Genomic DNA, 22,450 nt, shown 5'->3' on the forward strand with positions numbered 1-22,450 from the left:
GAACAGTGATGTAGGATTCTTATCCCACCATTACGAGACTCCTCAACCAGTCAGTTTATACTCAACATTTTTCACAATGCAAGTGTGTAGCTTCAATTTTTCAACACAATTGGGGCTATTTCAAAAATGTTTCCCCAACTGGCCTAGCCCTCAAGGGTTAAGTGCAAACTCTGGTGCCAACAAGCAAGAATTACCTCACCTTCCGATCACTGCAGACAACAGGAAAGAACACACTTGGGTCACAGAAGAGTGTTAAATCCTAACTGCTGATCCAGTGGTGGGAAGCTGGACTACAAGAGGGAATGCAAATCAATCCCAAATCTAGCTGCACATAGAAGCCCGCAAATGACATTGCCAAGAGGCAGAGCCACCTCTGATGCACCAAGTTGCCCCCACTTAATCCTCTAAACCAAAACATGGTCAGACAGGTATTTTAAACACACACACACACACACACACACACACACCAGCAGTTTTCTATAACCTGTGTTCAATACTTACTCTTCCTCCTCATCAGATGAGGATGATCTGGATGTGCGATCACTCTTCTCACTAGACTTATCATCCTCTTCTTCCTCTTCATCATCTGAGTATACTTCACTAGTTTTTAATGGCTGTTTTTTTGCAAGCAACTCAGCTGAAAAAGGAAATAATTGAGCCTTTATTTTTGCTGAAAGCTTCTCCTTGCATTTGGAACCTTCAGTTGTAAGAGACAGGATAACCAGATAATTATGTGCTCACAAGCTGGAAACCAGCTTCATAGCATACAGTTACACTTACACCTAAGCATTCACTTAGTCACTGTAGGTATACCATTTGAAACAAACAGAAGTATGCAAAAGTTACCTAAATCTCAGCTGTGCTCATTTGAAACACTGGGTGTTGAACAGCAACGTGATAAGGAAACAGGATTCACATATGCATACTTGAGCTTATTGCCACCTTGCCAGTCTATCTGCTCATGACAACAACTTTTGGAAGAAAAAGGCACAGACCCGTAAGGTATTAGACCTTTTTAACCAGTCTAGGCAAGAACCAAGGAAGGCCAAAAGATGGTGTTGCAACTACAGTCTGCAACAAGATGCCTGAGGCATGTGGTGAAAAGAACAAAATATGTTCTGTTTACATGTATAGAAACAGATGGCCATAGAGAAAACATTACTGAGAAATGAACAGAGTCTAGGTGGTTTAGGAGTTCAGTAATGGGAGCTTTCACCTCTAGGTAGCTACTTGAACTACATCTCAAGCTGGCAGGAATGAAATGTTGTCAAGTGGTCACTATTCAATGGACTGTGTGAAATTATTTGGTGGTTTCAGTCCACTCCCCAGTGAATACACATCCCTGTCTCACAAGCCACCACCGCCAACTGGCACCTTTAATAGCAATTTCAGTCAAAAGACCAAGGAACGAGTGAACATGGAAATGGCAATTTTGGAGTAAACAAAGGTCAAGGTTGGAGCATATTAGGGGCGGAGTGTGAGTGAGGAAGCTTGATTAAAGATTTTGGGCTAAGTTTACATGAAATTGTATTCAAGGTTTTTTTTTTTTTTAAATTAAAAACCACACAGTTCCAAAGATATTACAGGATTTAGAATCAGTTCAGTAGGCCACTGAAGAACAAAATGTACTGGCTTTTAAAATGGTGGAGGCAGCACTATAGGGAGAAGTGGGTTTGGGAAAACTCTGCCAAAACAAGAATTGGGGGCAAAGAGGAAATGGGGAAACAAGAAAATGACCATTAGTTTCTAAACCAAATCAATCCACTTAACTAAGTTTTTTGTATTGACACCAGTTTAGAGACTAGTGCCCCAGCATCACCTGCTACAGCCATATTACATGATTAGTAAACGCACTCCAAATTACGTTCTTTGCAGGTCAACAACAAATTTTCACTCACCTGTTCTGTTCTTCCTTTTCTCTCTCTCTGCTTTCAGTTCCTCCATGGCCTGAGATTTCTTATCCAGTTTCTCATCCCGCTTTGACCGTCGTTCTTTGTTGTGTGACATCACCTAAAGGGCGTGCACAGAGAACACTTCATTATCTAGCCACAGCTCAGAGACTGAAATGAGGAACAAAGTTAAAAGTTCTCTATTCTAGAATTAGAGCTGGTTGAAATTTTTCATTCAAACGATTCAATAAAGTCCCTTTCCCCTCCCCCCAAAAACCTGAAAATTTTCAGAAAAGCCTTTGAAAATCCTAAACTCTGTGTCAAAACTGAAGATTGAAATTTGAAATATCAAAGTTTAATTTTTTGTTTCTCTCTTCTTTGCTTTTTCCTTTTTTTCCTTCCTTATTCCTTTCTGCCATTGAGTTTTGCCTAGAGTTTGTTTTCACTTTTTTGGCTAAATTTCAGAACGTCAATTTTGGAAGAGTTACAGAATGGCAAAAGCAAAAATGAAACTAACTTTGCGAGTCTCAGAAGTTTTGAAAAGTTAAAATGGCAATAGAAAAATGGGGCAATCAAGGTAAATAATCCTGGACATCATTCATTTTATTGCACGCAGTGACAAAAGGGAAAAAGGGGGCTGATGGGGAAAAAGTTATACATTTTTCAAAATATATTTTGCACAGAATTTCAAAAAACAAAATACTGTTCCATTTCAAACTCTGCAAGATGGAAACAACTTGAAGATGCCATTTTTCACAAGAGATTTTTCCATTTTCAGCACCTCTATCTCAAATACCTGGTAGTGTAGTATGGAAGGTTCTATCAGCATAAGTCCTGAGCAACTTATGCAGGATATTCTTGGACAAAACCTTTCTAACACACCACAAGCTGGGTGTTCTGTTTATGCTGTGTGTTACAGAACTACTATAGTACAAATGATTTGGGTTCAAGAGTTACTATTTTTCCCCCTCCAGACTTTCTCGGTACCACAAGCCCAACAGCATAGACAACAAGGGCAAAAACCAACTAAAATTTTTAGATGTAGCTGAACGTTTCCTAAAGTAGCTCTACCACCATCACTGTAAAGTCTGATCTTAGAACTTCCCAATGGAACACAAGTAGAAAGCTCAGGCCCTTGCCTTTCCAGTGGTATAAAGCTCTCATTTCTAGCCCTCGTGGGTTATGAGATAGCAGACTTTAAAATCTGTCATCGATGCAAGAGTGCATATTGCATAACCTGCACTTCAGACTAATGACGTTTCTTTGCAAGGGCAAAAAGACCAAACAACAACAAAAAAATTGTTTCACTGGCAGGTTGTTTTTTCAAAAAAAAAAAAAGTGGCAGTTGTTTGAAGTTGTTCAAATGTTTGGAATTTTAGAGGTAGCATCTAGGAAAGATGGAATAGTTGGCAAAATACACGTGAGTCAATTAAAGATGCAGAAAAATTGTAACATATGGCTCTGCCATTTATCACATAAGTAAAGTACACACAAGGGATGTTACCCAGATAGGAGATAAAAGACTATATAGACAAAGCGGGTTCTTTCTTTATATTTGCTAGAAGAGTAAAATTGTGTAAATTACATTTCACACAGAAAGCTATATTAAAAGAGCATTCAAGTTGCCAAGTGAAGCACTCAAGAGGCAAGAAATACCAAAGTATTCTTGCATAATTAACTCTTACCCCTTATGCATGTGAATTACAATACAATCCTTCATGACATGAACACATTCCTTCAGAGCCCTACCTCTGGCCCTCCTAGAACATTGCCACATGCACTTGCACGTGTAATGAGAAATTCAGCTCAACTTCCTTATAAATGCAGGTAATAGAGTCATCAGAATATTCCGAGGTCGTTCTTCAAAGAGAACTCTCATATAAAGTCTGTACACATGCACAACACACGTTTAAGAACTTGTAACTTGACTTAATTCTAAACAGATTTTCACCAAACTACAAAAAGTCTCTAGGTTGCAGATGTGCTTATGTCCCTACCACCTCTTACACTTCTGCTCCACACCAGAGGGGCACTAGGAGCTATTTTTTTTTTTTTAAATAGAAAAATTATTCTTCATTATTCTTTGTGATAAAAAATGGCTTAACTGTTTTTGGTCAAACTCCCCTAAAAAATTCACTTCCACCATGGGACCAAATGTGGGAAATTTCAGCTTGAAAGGTAAAAGTTTGACAAAAAGATACAAGCAACAACAAAAAGCCCCTTTAGAATGAAAACAGTTAAGCAAATATTATATAATAGAAAAACAAATATAGCTATATATTTTCTTTAATTTATACGTTCATTGTGATCTGAAAACTCAAAATTGCATTGAGCACAGAAGTGACCTGACTTTCCTGCCCCCTACCAGGTTGCTGGGAGGGGTATGGAAAGTGGCAGGAAGGAGGGCAAAAGGCAGCAGCATTCCTCTGTGGGATAAAGTGACTCTAGTAGTGAGAATTGCTGTTTCTCTTACCTGGCATTCCTGAATCTGTGAGAGCTTTTTCTTCTCCTGCTCTTCCTCTTGCTTTTTCTTTTTCTCCTTTTTTTCTTTCTTTTTTGCTGTTTTTAGTTTCTTCTTAATTTCAAATCTGGGCATAAACAAGTGGGGCAGAAGAAAGTAGATGAAAGGGCTGAAACCAATTTCCAGCATGACTCAGATAAGGACGGGCATCAGATTCAAGGAGCATTATGGATTAAAAACTGAGATAGACAGTAAATATAAAATATTGAGTTCTCTATCACTGAAATAGTGCCTGAAGTTAAAGAAAATGGATACATGCTCAATCTCACAGCTGAGCCACAGTTATGCTGTGATAAAATGGGAATTGGAACAGTCAAGCCAAGTACAGTAAGAACCAGTAGTTGAAGTTTGATAGTAATCTAGAACCCAGACACTGGTTCTGGTACTCCTTGGAAAGGTACATGTGATGCCATGTTATACCTAGGGGAACAGACATACTAACTTGCAAATTTTGTTATTTGTTACATTGCAGAACAGTGCCTAAATATAATCAGGTTCTTTAGATTTCAGACTAAAAGCTTGTGAAGTTTCTTTTTCAGCACCCATACAAACCTCAGTGTTCAACTCCACAGCTATAGACCTTTCCAAGAGAACCAGAAAAAGCATGCCTCTAGTATTCATAAGCTACAAGAACAAAATTGTATTTCAGACTTGGTCTCAGTTCTATCATACACATAATTCACATTACAAAACAGCCAGAGAACAAAGACATGGCTTGACAACATTACTATAAAACTACAATTAGGGCTTCCATTCAAACACCAGCCAACTTGGGAGGAGACATGCACAGAATGGGGAGGAGTGCCGCAGCAGAATGATTGAGCCTACAGCAGAGAAAAGCAGCATATTTTTGATGCCTGCATGTACAAACTCAACGCTGACCAGTATAGCATCATTTATGTAGATGAGTCTTCCAATGGGTTTATGCTCAAATAAATTTGTTAATCTCTAAGGTGCCACAAGTACTCCTGTTCTTTTTGCGGATACAGACTAACACGCTGCTACTCTGAAACCTGTCACAGAAACAGTGTTCGCTTCCTTTAATAATAAATAATAATAATTTAAAAAAGTAAAACTAAGAATCTAGATTTTCTGGTTAGAGAACACCATCTCTACTCTAATCCTGCAAAAGATTGAGCATGTAAGTAACTTTATTTAAACAAGTAGTTCCATTGGAACACTTAGCCCCCAAGAAGAATGTTGACAAACTTTTATTAATGTGCTCTGTTGAGGGACCAGAGCGGAGTAAATTAGTTTTCAGTTCTCATCAACCTCCTTTCAAGAGGCTCAGTCAATGAAGGCTCTCTACCACTCCACTAGGAATCTCCAAAAACCCGCTGCTGAGCCCTGGAAGAAGGTATTCTGTTCCCTCAAGAAGGGTATCACTTGCCAGCCACTGGCCCCAGCTCCCAAGATGTTATCGGAAAACTACAATTAGTGTTTCCAGAGTTTTCAAAACACCAGCTCCATGCTGATACCTCCCCATATCTTGTTCAACATGCAATCCACCTTGCCTTAGAGAAAGTGAAAGTAGAATGGAGGGAACTGGGCACTGAAGAGCACAGATCAGGGGAAGATGTAGGGTTACCATACATCCTCTTTTTTCCGGACATGTCCGGCTTTTTGGCACTCAAACCCCCGTCCGGGGGGAATTGCCAAAAAGCCGAACATGTCCGGGAAAATGCTGGCCAGGCACTTCCCCTCCCGCGGCGGCTCTGCTCCTCCCGACTCATCGGCTCTGTTTAAGAGCAGAGCTGCCCAAGCGCTATGGGCTTCAGGCAGCCCCCATGCCTCCGGACCCTGCGCCGCCGGAGCCCGGGAGGGGAAGTGCCCGGCTGGAGGCGCAGGGTCCGGAGGCAAGGGGGCTGCCCGAAGCCCAAGCGCTACCGGCTTCACGGTTTGCCGGGCAGCCTCCAGACCCTGCGCTTCCCCTCCCGGGCTCCAGCTGCGCTGGGGAAGTGCCGGCCGGGGGCGCAGGGTCTGGGGGCTGCCCGGCAAACCGTGAAGCCAGTAGCGCTCGGGCAGCCCTTTCCGTGTGGCTGGGAGTGGGAGGGAGCGGAGTTAGGGCGGGGAAGGTGCGGAATTGGGCGGGGTTGGGTGGGGAAGTGGGCAGGGCCAGGGCCCGTGGGAGGGTCCTCTTTTTTTATGTGTTAGATATGGTAACCCTAGAAGATGGAACTACCTCACAAGGGGTGAGGAGGAGACCATGTGGGACTAGCTCCTCCCTAGAGTCCAAGCTCAACTTCATCTTCCTTTTCTCCAGCACAGTGGCTCCCCTCCAGGTTGCCTCAGCAGACACCTTCAAATATTCAAAGTTGACTATTCCAAGGTGTTAAATCTCCATATCCTAAAGGATGATCAACTAAACCCCACCAACATGTTAACATGTTTAGTTCAACTCCACTTTCCTAACGCACAGAACAATGTAACAGCAAGTCACTGAGGTGGATCCAAAACATCATGGATTGAGGAGTTACATGGGTATATCACAGAGTATTTCCCTAGGATGAGAAACTAAACTCCCCCTCATCTAGCAAAAAAAAACACTTTAATTCAACAAGTTGCCAAAACTTTAAAAATTGAACAGAAGACCCTGAAAAGATCTTGAGCCACTCCTAGCAATGCTCAGCTGTTTATAGGTTTTCTTAGCCAGCATGGTAACTAGACCAATTGAACAGATGGTTTGTAAGAGATGGGGATTCTCAAATTATTCCCCTGGGGATTCAGAGAGACACTTGCTCCATTCTGGCACTTTCAGTACAGCAGACATTACCTGAGCATCAAGAATTCTGCACTGAAGGTGATCGAAGCAGTAGCAATGTAGAAGCCCATGTACGTTTCTAAAGTGAAAGGAAATTAGTTCCTCTGAGGGGTCTAAGCTTCTCTTATGGCACATAAGCTGTAATATAATGGCTATGCAGCTGCTCCATTACAAGCCACTTGGTTGGGGGAGAAATGAATGGATTCCCTTTTCTCCTACCCTCTGATTCTCTGCACAAAGCCTGCATCGATTCACCTCAATAGAGTGTCAACACAAACCTAGAGACAACAGTTTAAAATTCTCAGCTTCAACTACTTGCTTTAGCAAAAACATCCATTTCAATTGAGGCTGTGAATACAGAGTGAGTAGAATATCACCAATTTTTCACCCAAACTGATTCATGAACTATCTGAAGACAGAGACTGTTCAGAGAAGACTTGGAAGAATCTGTTAAAAGCAGACTCTAGTAACAGCCAGGCTGGGCCAGCCTCATATGGGGCCAGCCTCATAACTGATCATACTGGCATGGGTAGTAGGCCAGAACCCTCCCCTCTACAGACCTGCCAGAGGAAAGGAGGGAAGAAGAGATGAAAAAACATTGAGAAAAAGTAGAATAGAAGGGAAAAATCTGTTTCATGTAAACCATAATTTTGCCAGTTACATGCAACAGCACCACCTTTAACGGAAAGAATTTTATCACTGAAATAGCAAGTTTGACAAGAGAGAGACACACAAAAACCACTCAATCTAAGGCCTTGTCTACACTACAAAGTTTTGTTGACAAAAGGTAGCTGTTCACCACTCTGGAGGTGTCTAGCCAGACAATGAACCATCATCTGGTTAAGCAGCCATTCTTCAGCAGGAAAAAGGGGTGTGAGCAAAAAATGTATATCCTGACAGTGGAACAGCTGGAAGTTCCCATGCAAACAGACTTGCTGTCGCCTGAATCCCAGCTGGAGTTGATTCTCAAAGAAGAGAAAGGCTACAAGAAAGGGGAACATTCTCCAGATTATCTTTCTCCCCTCATCTCTAACTCATGGCATCAACACTCGAAAGACAAAGGAAGCATCACTGAACTGGAGGAGGAGTCCTGGCTGAAAAGAATCCAGCCAGACTGCTGTAAGCACGTAGTGAGAGAAACCTTTTTACTTTAAATTCACTTAGTTTGTTAAGTATTCACTTGAATTTTACCTTTTTATATTTTTGTAACCAATTCTGACTTATTTCTCATCACATGTAATCACTTAAAATCCATCTTTAATAAACTTGTTTTATTGTTTTATCTAAACCAGTGTACATTTGGATTGAAGAGTTATCTCAAATGAAGTTGTCCAAACATTATTTTCTATTAATAAAATAGACTATGAGCTTGTATTGTCCAGAAAGAAAGAGCTGAGCACTACAAGATGCACATTCTGGGGGCAAGTCTGGGACTGGGAATTTGCTGGTGTCACTCTGCAATATAATTCAGGAGTGAATGGCTAGAGCACTCATAACTCAGCTGGCAGTAATTTGCATGCAAGAGGCCGTATGTGAGCAGGCCAAAAGTGGTTGCTCTCACAGCAAAGCAGTGTAAAAGGCACCCCAGCTTGAAGAATTGAGAGGACACAGCTGTTCAGCAATCCAGATTGTACCCTGAGTAATGTCACATGGTCTTCTCATGGATCAGTAGCTGGTTAAAAGACAGGAAACAAAAGGGTAGGAATGCATGCTCAGTTTTCACAGTGGGGAGAGGTAAATAGCAGGGTCCCCCCAAGGATCTGTACTGGGACCAATGCTGTTCAACATATTCATAATAAATGATCTGGAAAAAGGGGTAAACAGTGAGGTGGCAAAGTTTGCAGATGATTGCAGTTAGCTTTGGATTTAACTAAGAGTTACAAAGGGATCTCACAGAACTGGGTGACTGGGCAACAAAATTGCAGATGAAATTCAATGCTGATAAATGCAAAGTAATGCATGTTGTAAAACATAATCCCAACTATACCTAAGAAATGATGGGGTCTAAAAATTAGCTGTTACCACTCAAGAAAGAGATATTGGAGTCATCATGGATAGTTCTCTGAAAAACATCTGCTCACTGGCAGTAGCAGTCAAAAAAGCTAACAATGTTAGGAACCATTAGGAAATGGATAGAAAATAAGACAGAAAATATAATGCTACTAGATAAATATATATGATACGCCCACACCTTGATTAATGCATGCAGTTCTGGTCGCCCCGTCTCAAAAAAAGATATTAGAATTGGAAAAAGATACAGAGAAGGGTAACAAAGATGATTAAGGATATGGAACAGCTTCCATACGAAGAGAGATTACAAAGACTCTGTTCAGCTTAGTAAAGAGAAACTAAGCAGGGATATAACAGAGGTCTATAAAAGCATGAATGGTGTAGAGAAAGTGCATAGGGAAGTGTTATTTACCCCTTCACATAATACAAGAACTAGGGGTCACTCAATGAAATTAACAGGCAGCAGGTTTAAAACAAACCAAAGCAAATGGTTCTTCACACAACAAACAGTCAACCTGTAGAACTCATCGCCAGAGGATGTTGTGAAGGGAAAAAGTATAAGTGGGTTTAAAAAAGAACTAGAGAAGTTCATGGAGGATAGGTCCATCAATGGCTATTAGTCAAGATGGTCCAGGACACAACCTTATGCTCTCAGTGTCTCTAATCCTCCAACTGCCAGAAGCTGGAACTGGATGACAGGGGATGGATCACTTGATAACTGCCCTATTCTGTTCATTCCCTTTGAAGCATCTGGCACAGGCCACTGTCAGAAGACGGGATCCTGGGCTAGACAGACAATTGGTCTGACCCATTATGGCCGTTCTTATGTTCTTCTTAATTCATAAATTTACCTTCTCTTCAGCACTTCCCTCTTCTCTATCCGATTAAATAGCTCCTGTTCCCTCTCCTTCTCTGTCATCTGTTCCAGCCGAGCTCTGTCCTCCTCATCTCCCATCAGGTCTTCCCCATAACCATCGTGGAACTCCTCATCTTCAGATGATGAATCTGAATCTGAGCTGGAGGAGGAGCTGTTGCTCTCTGAATCAGACACTTCACCTGAAATGAAACCATGGGACAATTATGTTATGCTGAGGTAAAAACTAAGGACTCCAGGTTGGCCCTACCAACAATGGATGTGGAATATGGCAGCCGTATTAGTTCTCCACTACACTAGTAACAGTATGGAATAAGAAGGAATCAGAATAAAACCAATTAAATTGAAAGACAGTACATTTACATGGAATACTTTGCTTTCACCCAAAATGCACTACTATCTACAAGGTATCATGGAGTCCAAGGACTTTACAGAATTTCCAAGAGATTATGGTGTCACTACTGTTCCACCATAATGTCCACTCAAAGATGCAAAGAAGTTTTCATTTTGATAGGACTGTTAAACTTATTTTTCCTGAAATGTAGAAGAAACAAAAATACTGAGGGACAGAGTATGTGAATTTTTCACGTTGTTTTGATGCAGATCAGGTTGACACACACTGAATATAAGATATCAAAAGTGACTATCATTTTTTAATTTTTCAACCCTTTTTGACAAGAACATTAATCTGTGATCTGATTTATGCCCCACATATTACTTTACATCTGCTAAGTAGGACACAGTACCACTTAGAAGTAGGTTCCAGGTTTCCTACAAGTTAGTTTTAATACACCAACATGAAGCTGACAGCTTAAGCACTGTCAACATCATCATTCCCATAGTTGTTGAAACAACATTCTGTTGTTTGAATAGGACTTCAGGTGACAACATTGCTAAGCTACAACATAGGCTAGAGCTGAGACAGACTCCCCCAAGGGATAGTTCCTTGAGGAGACCTTAAGTTCATCTCTCAGCTCAACTGACGGTAGTTTATAGTTCCATACCCTTCACCACCTTTATTGCTAGACAATCCAAGAAGGCAATCAATTATAACTGCCAGTACCTCCCCACCATCACTTTACAAACAAATTAGCTTCAGGAACTGCTGAGAACAGAGCTTAGGCCTCTGATGGGACAACCCAAATATTACCCAGACATACTGCATTTCGATTGATTGTTCCACATTGTCATTTTAACCAATATACCATATTGCCCTCCCAGAGTCACAGATGGAATCTTGGATTCCTGACCCCATCCCCAACAGATTTAAATTTTATTAGAGAATATTTAAAAATAAAGACGGTACAAACGATTCAAGGAGTCAGGTGTCAGTCATTGGGGGGAACATACAGAGTATGGGGGGATGTTGTTATGTTGGGGTTGGCAGCTCCCATAATATATACGGACTGTAGTGTCCCCAATGGGGGGGGGGGTGGTGGGCGAGATCAAGACCTAGTTGATAATCGGTGAGGGTCAATCATCCACACATGGGGTACAAATAGCCATGGGCACAAGTAGGTGGGTTGGGTGATGGTGATGGGGCGACCCTCACGGGGTGGGATCCAGGGGAAAGAAGCCCTGCAGGGTGTGGGGGGGTTGATAGGTCCCATCCCCCTTGCGGGCGGGCGAGGTCTCCCCGGCTCACTCCTTGGCATTGACGGTGGCCGGTGAGGTTGGGTGGGTTCAGGGCTCAAGAGGCAAGGCCCGTCGGGGGGGGGGGGGGGGGGGGGGGGGAAATATAGGCCATTTCCCCCTTGCCGGTGGGCAGGGTCCCCTTGGCACACTCTCGTTATCGGCGGTGGCCGATGGGGTTGGGCGGGTGCAGGGCTGGGGCGGGGGGGGGGGGGGAAGGATGGGACCCCTCCCCCTTACAAGTGGGCAAGGTCTTCCTGGTTTGCCCTCAGCACTGGAAGCGGCCGGTGGGGTTGGGTGGGAAGGGGCTCAGGGGGTAGGATCTCTGCCCCCTTGTCGGTGGGCTAGGGCTCCCCGGCTCGCCCTTGGCATTGGCGGTGGCCAGCGAGGTTGGTGGGCGGATTTGGGCTCAGGCCCAGCGGGAGGGGGGGTGGTAGGACCCTTGTGGGTGGGCGAGGTTTCCCTGGCTTGCTCCCGGAGTTGGCAGTGGCCGGTGAGGTTGGGTGGGTTAGGGTCTCAGGGGGTAAGGTCCAGTGGGGGGAGGAGGGGGGGGGGTTAGCGAGTCCCTTCTCCCTTGCAGGTGGGCGAGGTCTAATCGGCTCGCTCTTGGTATTGGCGGTGGCCGGTGATGTGCTCCGTGTAAATGTCCCGGGACCAACGGATAGTGTCTGAGACCATCAGGCGTCTCATGAGCCGTGCATAGTGACGGCCCACTCCACAGGTACTACACTTGATCTTAGCCCTAGGACCCTATGAAATCTGTTTTATTATTGTGGATTTTCAGATTTATTTTCTGATTGCTTTTTTCCCCATTTTTTTAAATTAATTCTGTCTTTATGGGCTTTTTTTAAATCAAAATTGTTTGATACATTGACAACAATTAAGTAGCCTTACTGTAAATGCATAAAAATGTTCAAAATTGGACTGCAATGGGAAAAACTGATTTTACAAAAAAATCCTACAATTTAAACAAAATATCCTGCAGATATACAGTATACAGTAAAAGTAATACATTGTAAATCACTTTTTAAAGTAGTGCTCAGTAATGTAACCAAACTAACATTGCTGAACAGTAACACACGTACACAGAAGTAAGAGCTCTTACGATGTCAATTCAACTGAATTCATATTTGAATTAAAAAGTAAAAAAATGCACTAAGCAACAAATATTTCATCCTTGCAGCAGTCATTGTTGCCATTTTAAATTCAACTCAGTACTTTCAAACTTCCTATATTCTGAAGGAATGCTTAAATTCATTTCAAATTTGATTAAATAATTTCAAACTATCACATCAGTTTATTGCTGAGAAGCATTACAAATTGACAAACTTAAATGTCATTTCTGGCAGACATCTCCACTGTGGTACAACATGGTTAGCCTTGTAGTGTTTCCTTCAGAAAGTGATTCCCTCTTGGCTGCAAGTAGATTTTTATATTTACTAAAGCTTCTCTCTGTGTCTACAGAGCTGACAGGGAAAAAGATGTAAGGGTAAGACAACCTCTGCTATTTTATTCAAAGAATATTTCCAACATACCTCTGAACAGCATACTAACCCACAGAATCCTCCCTACCAGCACTACAAAAAAAAGGATTCTGCGTGGACTCCTCCGGACGGTCGAAACAACAGACTGGATTTCTACATAGAGTGCTTCCGTCGACGTGCAAAGGCTGAAATTGTGGAAAAGCAACATCACTTGCCACATAACCTCAGCCATGCAGAACACAACGCCATCTACAGCCTCAGAAACAACCCTGACATCATAATCAAAAAGGCTGACAAAGGAGGTGCTGTCGTCATCATGAATAAATTGGAATATGACCAGGAGGCTGCTAGACAGCTCTCTAACACCACATTCTACAGGCCATTATCCTCTGATCCCAATGAGGATTACCTAAAGAAACTACACCATCTGCTAAAAAAACTCCCTGACAAAGCACAGGAACAAATCTGTACAGACACATGCCTAGAACCCCGACCAGGGGTATTCTATTTGCTACCCAAGATCCATAAACCTGGATATCCTGGACGCCCCATCATCTCAGGCATTGGCACCCTAACATCAGGCTTGTCTGGTTATGTAGACTCTCTCCTCAGACCCTACGCTACCAGCACTCCCAGCTATCTTCGAGACACCACTGACTTCCTGAGGAAACTACAATCCATCGGTGATCTTCCAGAAAACACCATCCTGGCCACTATGGACGTAGAAGCCCTCTACACCAATATTCCACACAAAGATGGACTACAAGCTATCAGGAACAGTATCCCTGATAATGTCACAGCTAACCTGGTGGCTGAACTTTGTGATTTTGTCCTCACCCACAACTATTTCACATTTGGGGACAATATATACCTTCAAGTCAGCGGCACTGCTATGGGTACCTGCATGGCCCCACAATATGCCAACATTTTTATGGCTGACTTAGAACAACGCTTCCTTAGCTCTCGTCCCCTAACGCCCCTACTCTACTTGCGCTACATTGATGACATCTTCATCATCTGGACCCATGGAAAAGAAGCCCTTGAGGAATTTCACCATGATTTCAATAATTTCCATCCCACCATCAACCTCAGCCTAGATCAATCCACACAAGCGGTCCATTTCCTGGACACTACTGTGCTAATAAGCGATGGTCACATAAATACCACCCTATACCGGAAACCTACTGACCGCTACACTTACCTACATGCCTCCAGCTTCCATCCAGGACACACCACACGATCCATTGTCTACAGCCAAGCTCTAAGATATAACCGCATTTGCTCCAATCCCTCGGATAGAGACAAGCACCTACAAGATCTCTACCAAGCATTCTTAAAACTACAATACCCACCTGCTGAAGTGAAAAAACAGATTGACAGAGCCAGACGAGTACCCAGAAGTCACCTCCTACAAGACAGGCCCAACAAAGAAAATAACAGAACACCACTAGCTGTCACCTTCAGCCCCCAACTAAAACCTCTCCAGCGCATCATCAGAGATCTACAACCTATCCTGAAAGATGATCCTTTACTCTCACAGATCTTGGGAGACAGACCTGTCCTCGCTTACAGACAACCCCCCAACCTAAAGCAAATACTCACCAGCAACCACACATCACTGAACAAAACCACTAACCCAGGAACCTATCCTTGTAACAAACCCCGATGTCAACTCTGTCCACATATCTATTCCAGTGACATCATCATAGGACCTAATCACATCAGCCATACCATCAGGGGCTCGTTCACCTGCACATCTACCAATGTGATATATGCCATCATGTGCCAGCAATGCCCCTCTGCCATGTACATTGGCCAAACCGGACAGTCTCTACGCAAAAGAATTAATGGACACAAATCTGACATCAGGAATCAAAATACTCAAAAACCAGTGGGAGAACACTTTAACCTGTCTGGTCATTCAGTGACAGACCTGCGGGTGGCTATATTACAACAGAAAAACTTCAAAAACAGACTCCAACGAGAAACTGCTGAGCTAGAATTGATATGCAAACTAGACACAATCAACTCCGGTTTGAATAAGGACTGGGAATGGCTGAGCCATTACAAACATTGAATCTATCTCCCCTTGTAAGTATTCTCACACTTGTTATCTAACTGTCTGTCTGTACTGGGCTAGCTTGATTATCACTTCAAAAGTTTTTTTTCTCTTAATTAATTGGCCTCTCAGAGGTGGTAAGACAACTCCCACCTGTTTATGCTCTCTGTATGTGTGTATATATATCTCCTCAATATATGTTCCATTCTATATGCATCCGAAGAAGTGGGCTGTAGTCCACGAAAGCTTATGCTCTAATAAATTTGTTAGTCTCTAAGGTGCCACAAGTCCTCCTGTTCTTCTTTTTGCGGATACAGACTAACACGGCTGCTACTCTGAAACCTTTCTGCTATTTTAGGCGCTCGTCCTTTCATAACCTACCAGTAAGGTGCAAAGATACAGTGGATCTGGGATAGGCTCATTTTGAGTGCTGCGCACAAATACCAGCCATTGTTCATACAGTTCTGATGAGAGGTGGGCAAGAGGCGGTAGCTTGCTGTACTGATCAATGTTTTGTTGCATGGCTGGAGTCTGCCTGAGAGCCGCAACTCCTGTGAAACTAACACAGCAAGGAACCGAGTTCTCAAAAGCTGCACTTAAATCCCAGATGCTGGCCCTTCTCCCCTAGCCCTTGCACTCCCTGGTGGCCTTAGCACCCTGCATGCCGCGCCCCACAGCCCTAGCCCCCGCAGCCCCCCGCCCAGCATCCACTGGTTTCTTGCCTCCGGGGCTGCAGTTAGCTCACTTGTGTAGCCTGCACTGCCCGCCTGCCACTGCGGTCCTAATGCTAGGGAGAGCCTGGATTCTGTATTATTTTGATTCCACGATTCCGTCCGAGTTCTTGTTAACAGAGATTTTATAGGGCTCTACATCCCCCAACTTCAATCTTGCAATCTAGCACAAATCCTTAAGCTCATATGCTCTTATATCAACAGATTGGCATATCTGATTGTCACACAGTTCATTCACTTAGGAAATTATTCTGCCTTAACATTGCTGAGGTCACTGTTAAGTTCTCCAGTCAGTGTGTGTTTGATAAAGCTGGGGAACATATTGCTTTTCAGTATTTGTTGAAATGGAAGTAACAACCCTAAACTTCTAAGAATGTTATCACCACTACAGCAGGCATTATGAAAGTGGCAAAGAATATGGGAGAGTTTTCTAATTTATTTTAATGCTTTTAAGGTTTTGAGTGGGTGGGTTGTGCCTGGATGCAACAAGAACTGTCATTGTAAGTTTTTCTTTGCATTAACATGGATTACAGCATCTTCCTCTGAAATATCTGTTACCAGCCACTGTTCAAGACAGAATAATGGAATAGATAAACAATGGGTCTAACATCTTCCTAGACCTATTCCATTACCAGATACCTGCCTGACATTTTTACCATAAACAAAGTTACACTTGACTTTTCTTCTACAATTTCAGCAACACATAGTATACAGTGTATAGGAGAATTAGCAGTCTTATATGAATACATAATTAAGTATTCCCCATACAGCACAGTACCTGTAACGACAGTCAAAGGAAAAGTTTATGTGAGTGTGGGGGGACATCCATGGGAATAAAAGACAGTGGTTCCTAAAGGGGAGGAACAAACTAGAGGGCCTAAAAACTCTGCCCTCCCCATCTTTAATTTCTAACAGAGACAGATAGGTTTAACATTTTTCTGTTGAAGTACTATTTAGTGTTTTTAATAAGTGCTTTCAGCAATACTGTACTTAACTACAAGCAGTTTGAGGTCAGTGCCGAGCCACCGCAAGTCTAAAAATCATTTGACAAGACCACCCAGATTACTAGGAGCATAAAACAAGTATTCTGAAGATGATTTGGGGTATCACTGACAGACTGAATAGCACATAAAATGAGGTAGCTTCATTCTGAGTAGCACTGTCAGCTGGTGCACAAGGAGTGTTTTCTTACCCTCTTCAGGTGCTGAACTCTCAGCTGAGCTCTCTTTGTCTGAGCTGCCTGAGGAGGCAGCTTTGTTCATCTGTTTCTTCATAGCTCCCTTCTTCTCTACTTTGCCAGCTTTTCCCTTCTTTTTGTTTTTAGAACCTCCAACAGTCCACTGAAAAGTAAAAGGAAAGGACAAACATGAGACAAGGCACTGGAAGACCCCACCCACTATCCTCAAAAATAATCAAAAGTACACCACAGTGTAAGAAATAGTTTTGCGAAACATCCCAATATACGGACAGCTGGAAGACAAATCAGTGCTACAAGAAAACTGAGACAAATGGCAAGCCGTGAATTTATCCCATCAGACCTAACAATCAGTCACATGAAAATCATCCAGATTTTTACCAGCTGCTAACAGACCGCTCATATTGATAGGACAAAACAGTTTTAAGGCACAGAAAGGTCCCCAAACTCTAAAATAATTGTTTTGTAATATTTAACAGCAAATCTGAGTACTGAGGGCTTTTACTCAGAAAAAAAAAGTTTACCAATATAGCTGGACATTTCTTATTCAGTGTTTTAGCTTTAGTCTCCCACTATTAAACAGGAAAAAAGTGATTGATTTGTTTCCAAATCAAGTTTATTCAAGAAGCACATTTTAGATTCCACTAAGGGAAAGAGGTATAGAGACAGAGTCCTGCAAAAAAGTCCTCATCCTCAACCCCTACCAGGAATACACAGAACAGACAAGTCATATGGTAATTGCAGTTTTTTTGTCCCTAAATTAATGGATGGAACACCATATGTAATAAAACAAAATATTTCCATATATGTAAGACACACAGTAACCGCTGCCACGGGAACTATAAATTTAGTTTGACTTTTATACTTAAAAGGCTCAATTTCAGTATTCTCTTAACATCCTTCTCCGGTTGTTATTATGCTTAAATTGAAAGCTTCCTGGGGCAGGACAGTACCTTCTTGTAAGGGGGGGTGGGGGAGAGATCAATGAGGTTCTGTAGCCTGCAATGTGCAGGAGGTCAGACTAGAGGATCATGACGGTCCCTTCTGACCTTAAAGTCTGTAAGTATGTATGGACAGCACCCTCGGACATGGTGCAAAAGATTAACATTGTGTCCCTGTAGTTGCACAAATTCCTTTTACCTTCTATTATACCACATATTTTCTGATTAGGTTTCTTCTTCATCCCTTACCACTCATCACCCAGTCACAGCTGATCGACCCACAAGAAGGGTCAACGATCATTCAGTAAACATAGTGTGTTCATATGCTCTGGTCCCTTATTAACTACCAGTAGTCTCGTGCTTTTGGGAATTCCCACTGGATATGAAAGAAGGTTCTATCTCCAAAAGGGGTAAGAGTTTTTAAATTTTTGTATCTTCACACCATGCCATTATATTAACCTCATTCCCGTGACCACCCGCAGTCAGGGTCCAGTCCACCTGACATTATTTAAGCAACCAGTCCCTTAAATAGAAACTCCTTGTGGTATAGCAACATATATCCTTTTGCATGAGTGAGATCTTGCACTCAAGACCATTCCCCCAGGCTTTTTAAAAAGAAAGGGGACACAAAACTACTGCCTAATTAATAGGGCTGTCAATTAATTGCAGTTAACTCACACGATTAACTCAAAAATTAATCACAATTAATTGCACTGTTAAACAATAAAATACCAATTGAAATGTATTAAATATTTGTATGTTTCTACATTTTCAAATATATTGATTTCTATTACAACACAATAAAGTGTAGAATGCTCACTTTATATTATTTTATTACAAATATTTGCACTGTAAAAATGAAAAACAAAAGGAAGTCTTTCAATCACCTCATATATGTACTGTAGTGCAATCTCTATCATGAAAGTGCAACTTACAAATGTAGATTTCTTTTGTTACATAGCTTCTCTCAAAAACAAAATGATGTAAAACTTTAGAGCCTACAAGTCCATTCTGTCCTACTTCTTGTTCAGCCAATCGCCAAGACAAACAAGTTCTTTACATTTACAGGAGATGCTGCTATCTGCTTCTTATTTACAATGTCACCTGAAAGTGAGAACAAGTGTTCGCATGGCACTTTTGTAGATGGTGTTGCAAGGTATTTACATGCCAGATATGCTAAACATTCATACCCCTTTATGCTTCAGCCGCCACTCCAGAGGATATACTTCCACACTGATGATGCTCGTTAAAACAATAATGTGTTCATTTAATTTTTGACTGAACTCCTTGGGGGAGAATTATGTCTTCGGCTCTGTTTTACCTGCATTCTGCCATATATTTCATTTTATGGCAGTCTCAGATGACCCAGCACGTTTGTTTTAAGGACACTTTCGCAGCAGATTTGACAAAACGCAAAGAAGATACCAATGTGAGATTTCTAAAAATAGCTACAGCACTCAACCCAAGGTTTAAGAATCAGAAGTACCTTCCAAAATCGGACAGGGACGAGGCGTGGAGCATGCTTTCAGAAGTCTTAAAAGAGCAACACTCCGATATGGAAACTACAGAACCCGAGCACCAAAAAAGAAAATCAATGTTCTGCTGGTGGCATCTGACTCAGATGATGAAAATGAACATGCGCAGTCCGCACTGCTTTGGATCATTATCGATCAGAACCCAGAATGGATGCATGTCCCATGGAATAGTGGTTGAAGATGAAGGGACATATGCATCTTTAGCGCATCTGGCATGTAAACATCTTGTGACACCGACTACAACAGTGCCACGCGAACGCCTGTTCTCACTTTCGGATGACATTGTAAACAAGAAGTAGGCAGCATTATCTCCTGCAAATCGTAACCAAGTTTGTTTATCTGAGCGATTGGCAGACGTAAGACTGAGTGGACTTGTAGGCTCTAAAGTTTTACATTGTTTTATTTTTCAATGCAGTTATTTTCTGTACATAATTCTACACTTGTAAATTTAACTTTGATGATAAAGAGATTGCACTTGTATGAGGTAAACTGAAAAATACTATTTCTTTTGTTTTTTACAGTGCAAATATTTGTAATCAAAAATATAAAGCGAGTACTATACACTTTGTATTCTGTGTTGTAATTGAAATCAATACATTTGAAAATGTAGTAAACATCCAAAAATATTTAAATAAACTATATTCCATAACTTTTTTAATCGCACAATTAATTGCAATTTTTTTTTTAATCGCTTGACAGCCCTACTAATTAAGTATTATTCGGAGTCAGTGTCAGATCTGAACTTAGTCACATGTGTACCTCAGACCACATCTTTTATTCCTTTTGGCACAGATCAACTCCCATCCTCCCTGCCTGCAATCAATAGTCACATTAATCAAATCTGACTGTTTTCCTTCTGCAAGTACCCTTTTTCATCTGGTTAGCCTGCCATTCCTAGAATGCCTAGACACCACAGCTTTCTGAATTAACTCTCTTGATACTCAGTTATAGACCTTATCCTCTGATCTGTCAACAACTTTTTATTTTTCCTAGCTCTTGATTTTTATGTTCCCTCTTTCATCCTCACCACACAGTGCTCCACAATTGAAAGTTACTTAGTGCTGCGTAATGCGTTCTCTTCCCATGTTTAAATATCCTTTGCTCATCAGTTTATGGGGGACGCTCCATCACTTCCATAGTTTTTGAAATGTATACAAGTACTATAGATTGATCAAACAGTTAACGTATATTTGTCTCAAAACCCTCTAGCACCTCTACCCCGATATAACGCGACCCAATATAACACAAATTCAGATACAACACGGTAAAGCAGCGCTCCAGGGGGGCGGGGCTGTGCACTCCAGCGGATCAAAGCAAGTTTGATATAATGCGGTTTCACCTACAACTCAGTAAGATTTTTTGGCTCCCGAGGACAGCATTATATCGGGGTAGAGGTGTATTATGAATACTAACAACCAATAATCTTGTGAGATCTTGGGACAGTGAGATTTGACAGATGACTAGCAAGGTGTTTATTGGTGTATTCCATGCTCTCAGCATCCCTCTAAGTGTTCCGCTTATTGTCACAGATGTTAAAGATCTGCAACAATCATGCAATTTCTTTATGGATTTTTTCTCTTTTAACATTAAGCTCTGCCCTGCTTCCACATGGCTGTTCAGCAGGGAAAAAAGCAGAGAGGGAATGAAGTAGAACACAACAGATAGCTTCCTTCCCCCCGTTTCCACCTCACAAGATATTGATATAGCAAAGGTGCTGCTGCATTTCACTTAAGAGGCCAATGAGTTGCTAAATCGTTATAATTACATCTGCTACAGATCACGGACTTCGAAGCACACTTCGCACCAAAGCGGAGCAAGCCCCAGAGGAGCCACAAGAGCTGCAAGAATAGTGAGGTGACAATAGTGTACTGCTGACTCTCAGCAGAAATGCTGGGCTAGTTTACAAATCTGGGGATGCAGTACACATGCAACCGGATAATTGACTGTAGGAGAACAGTCATGGTCCTGTACCTCCCTTCTCACAAACCCTACCATGCCCAGAGCACCAAACACTGCAGAATTCAGCCATAATGAAAGAAGAGGAGAGATGAGGATTTTCCATGGTTACCTTCTTGCTAAGACTACTTCCGTCTGTTGCATGCAAGATATTTTAAAGTCAGAGTCTTCACTCATGGAAAAAATCTACTGCAAAAAATCTACTTCACTCATGGAAAAGATCTACCGAATAGCATATGGTGGAGCAGAAATATGTACTCCATCTTAAAAATCAGTGTGGGTGAAAACTGAACACTGCTTTATTTTTTCTTTAATTTACAAACCCATTTATATTTATATTTTGTGCACAGTGAATATGGAGGTTTGCAGATTGAATCATGATGCAATCAAATCCTAAATTAAATTTCAGAATACATAGGGACAGGGTTTTTTTATTTGTATTTATTCAGAGTCCAAAAACTGAACAATATGAATACTTGCACAAGGTGACGAGACAGTCAATGACTATGAACTGAATTTTTCACATCCCCAAGATGTACATTACATTTAAAACTACATCAATAGATGGCTTAGAACAAATCAGCTGTGTGCCAGAAAAATCAAAATGCATAAGGTGAGTGATTAAAAGCAAACAGTCATCAAATAAAACAATTTACTTGTTACTAATACCACCTAGCTCTGCTATAGCATCTGTAGATTTCAAAGATGTACTAAGTATAATAGAAAGTCACTGGAATGAAGCTTCACAGCATCATCTCCTTCTTTAAAGACTTAACACCACAGTTTTGTTTCAATCCTTGTTTTCTATAAATGTCTCAGCAGAAGAACTATAGCCAATCACATTCTTCCTACTCATTTATAT

At 41.7% G+C, this 22,450-nt stretch overlaps 1 protein-coding gene across 1 annotated transcript in view; it reads right to left on the reverse strand.

The window, feature by feature from the left end:
* RTF1 (RTF1 homolog, Paf1/RNA polymerase II complex component) overlaps positions 1-22,450 on the reverse strand; it is a 47,603-nt gene that overhangs the window by 19,924 nt on the left and 5,229 nt on the right. The window contains exons 3-7 of the mRNA XM_005284697.5: positions 17,154-17,301; positions 10,033-10,237; positions 4,363-4,477; positions 1,899-2,010; positions 502-637 (exon numbers count right to left, since the gene is read on the reverse strand). Of these exons, the coding sequence (XP_005284754.1) occupies positions 502-637; positions 1,899-2,010; positions 4,363-4,477; positions 10,033-10,237; positions 17,154-17,301 (716 nt within the window). The remainder of the gene's footprint in view (positions 1-501; positions 638-1,898; positions 2,011-4,362; positions 4,478-10,032; positions 10,238-17,153; positions 17,302-22,450) is intronic.

Source organism: Chrysemys picta, chromosome 4, assembly GCF_011386835.1.
Source record: "Chrysemys picta bellii isolate R12L10 chromosome 4, ASM1138683v2, whole genome shotgun sequence".
NCBI lineage: Eukaryota > Metazoa > Chordata > Testudines > Emydidae > Chrysemys > Chrysemys picta.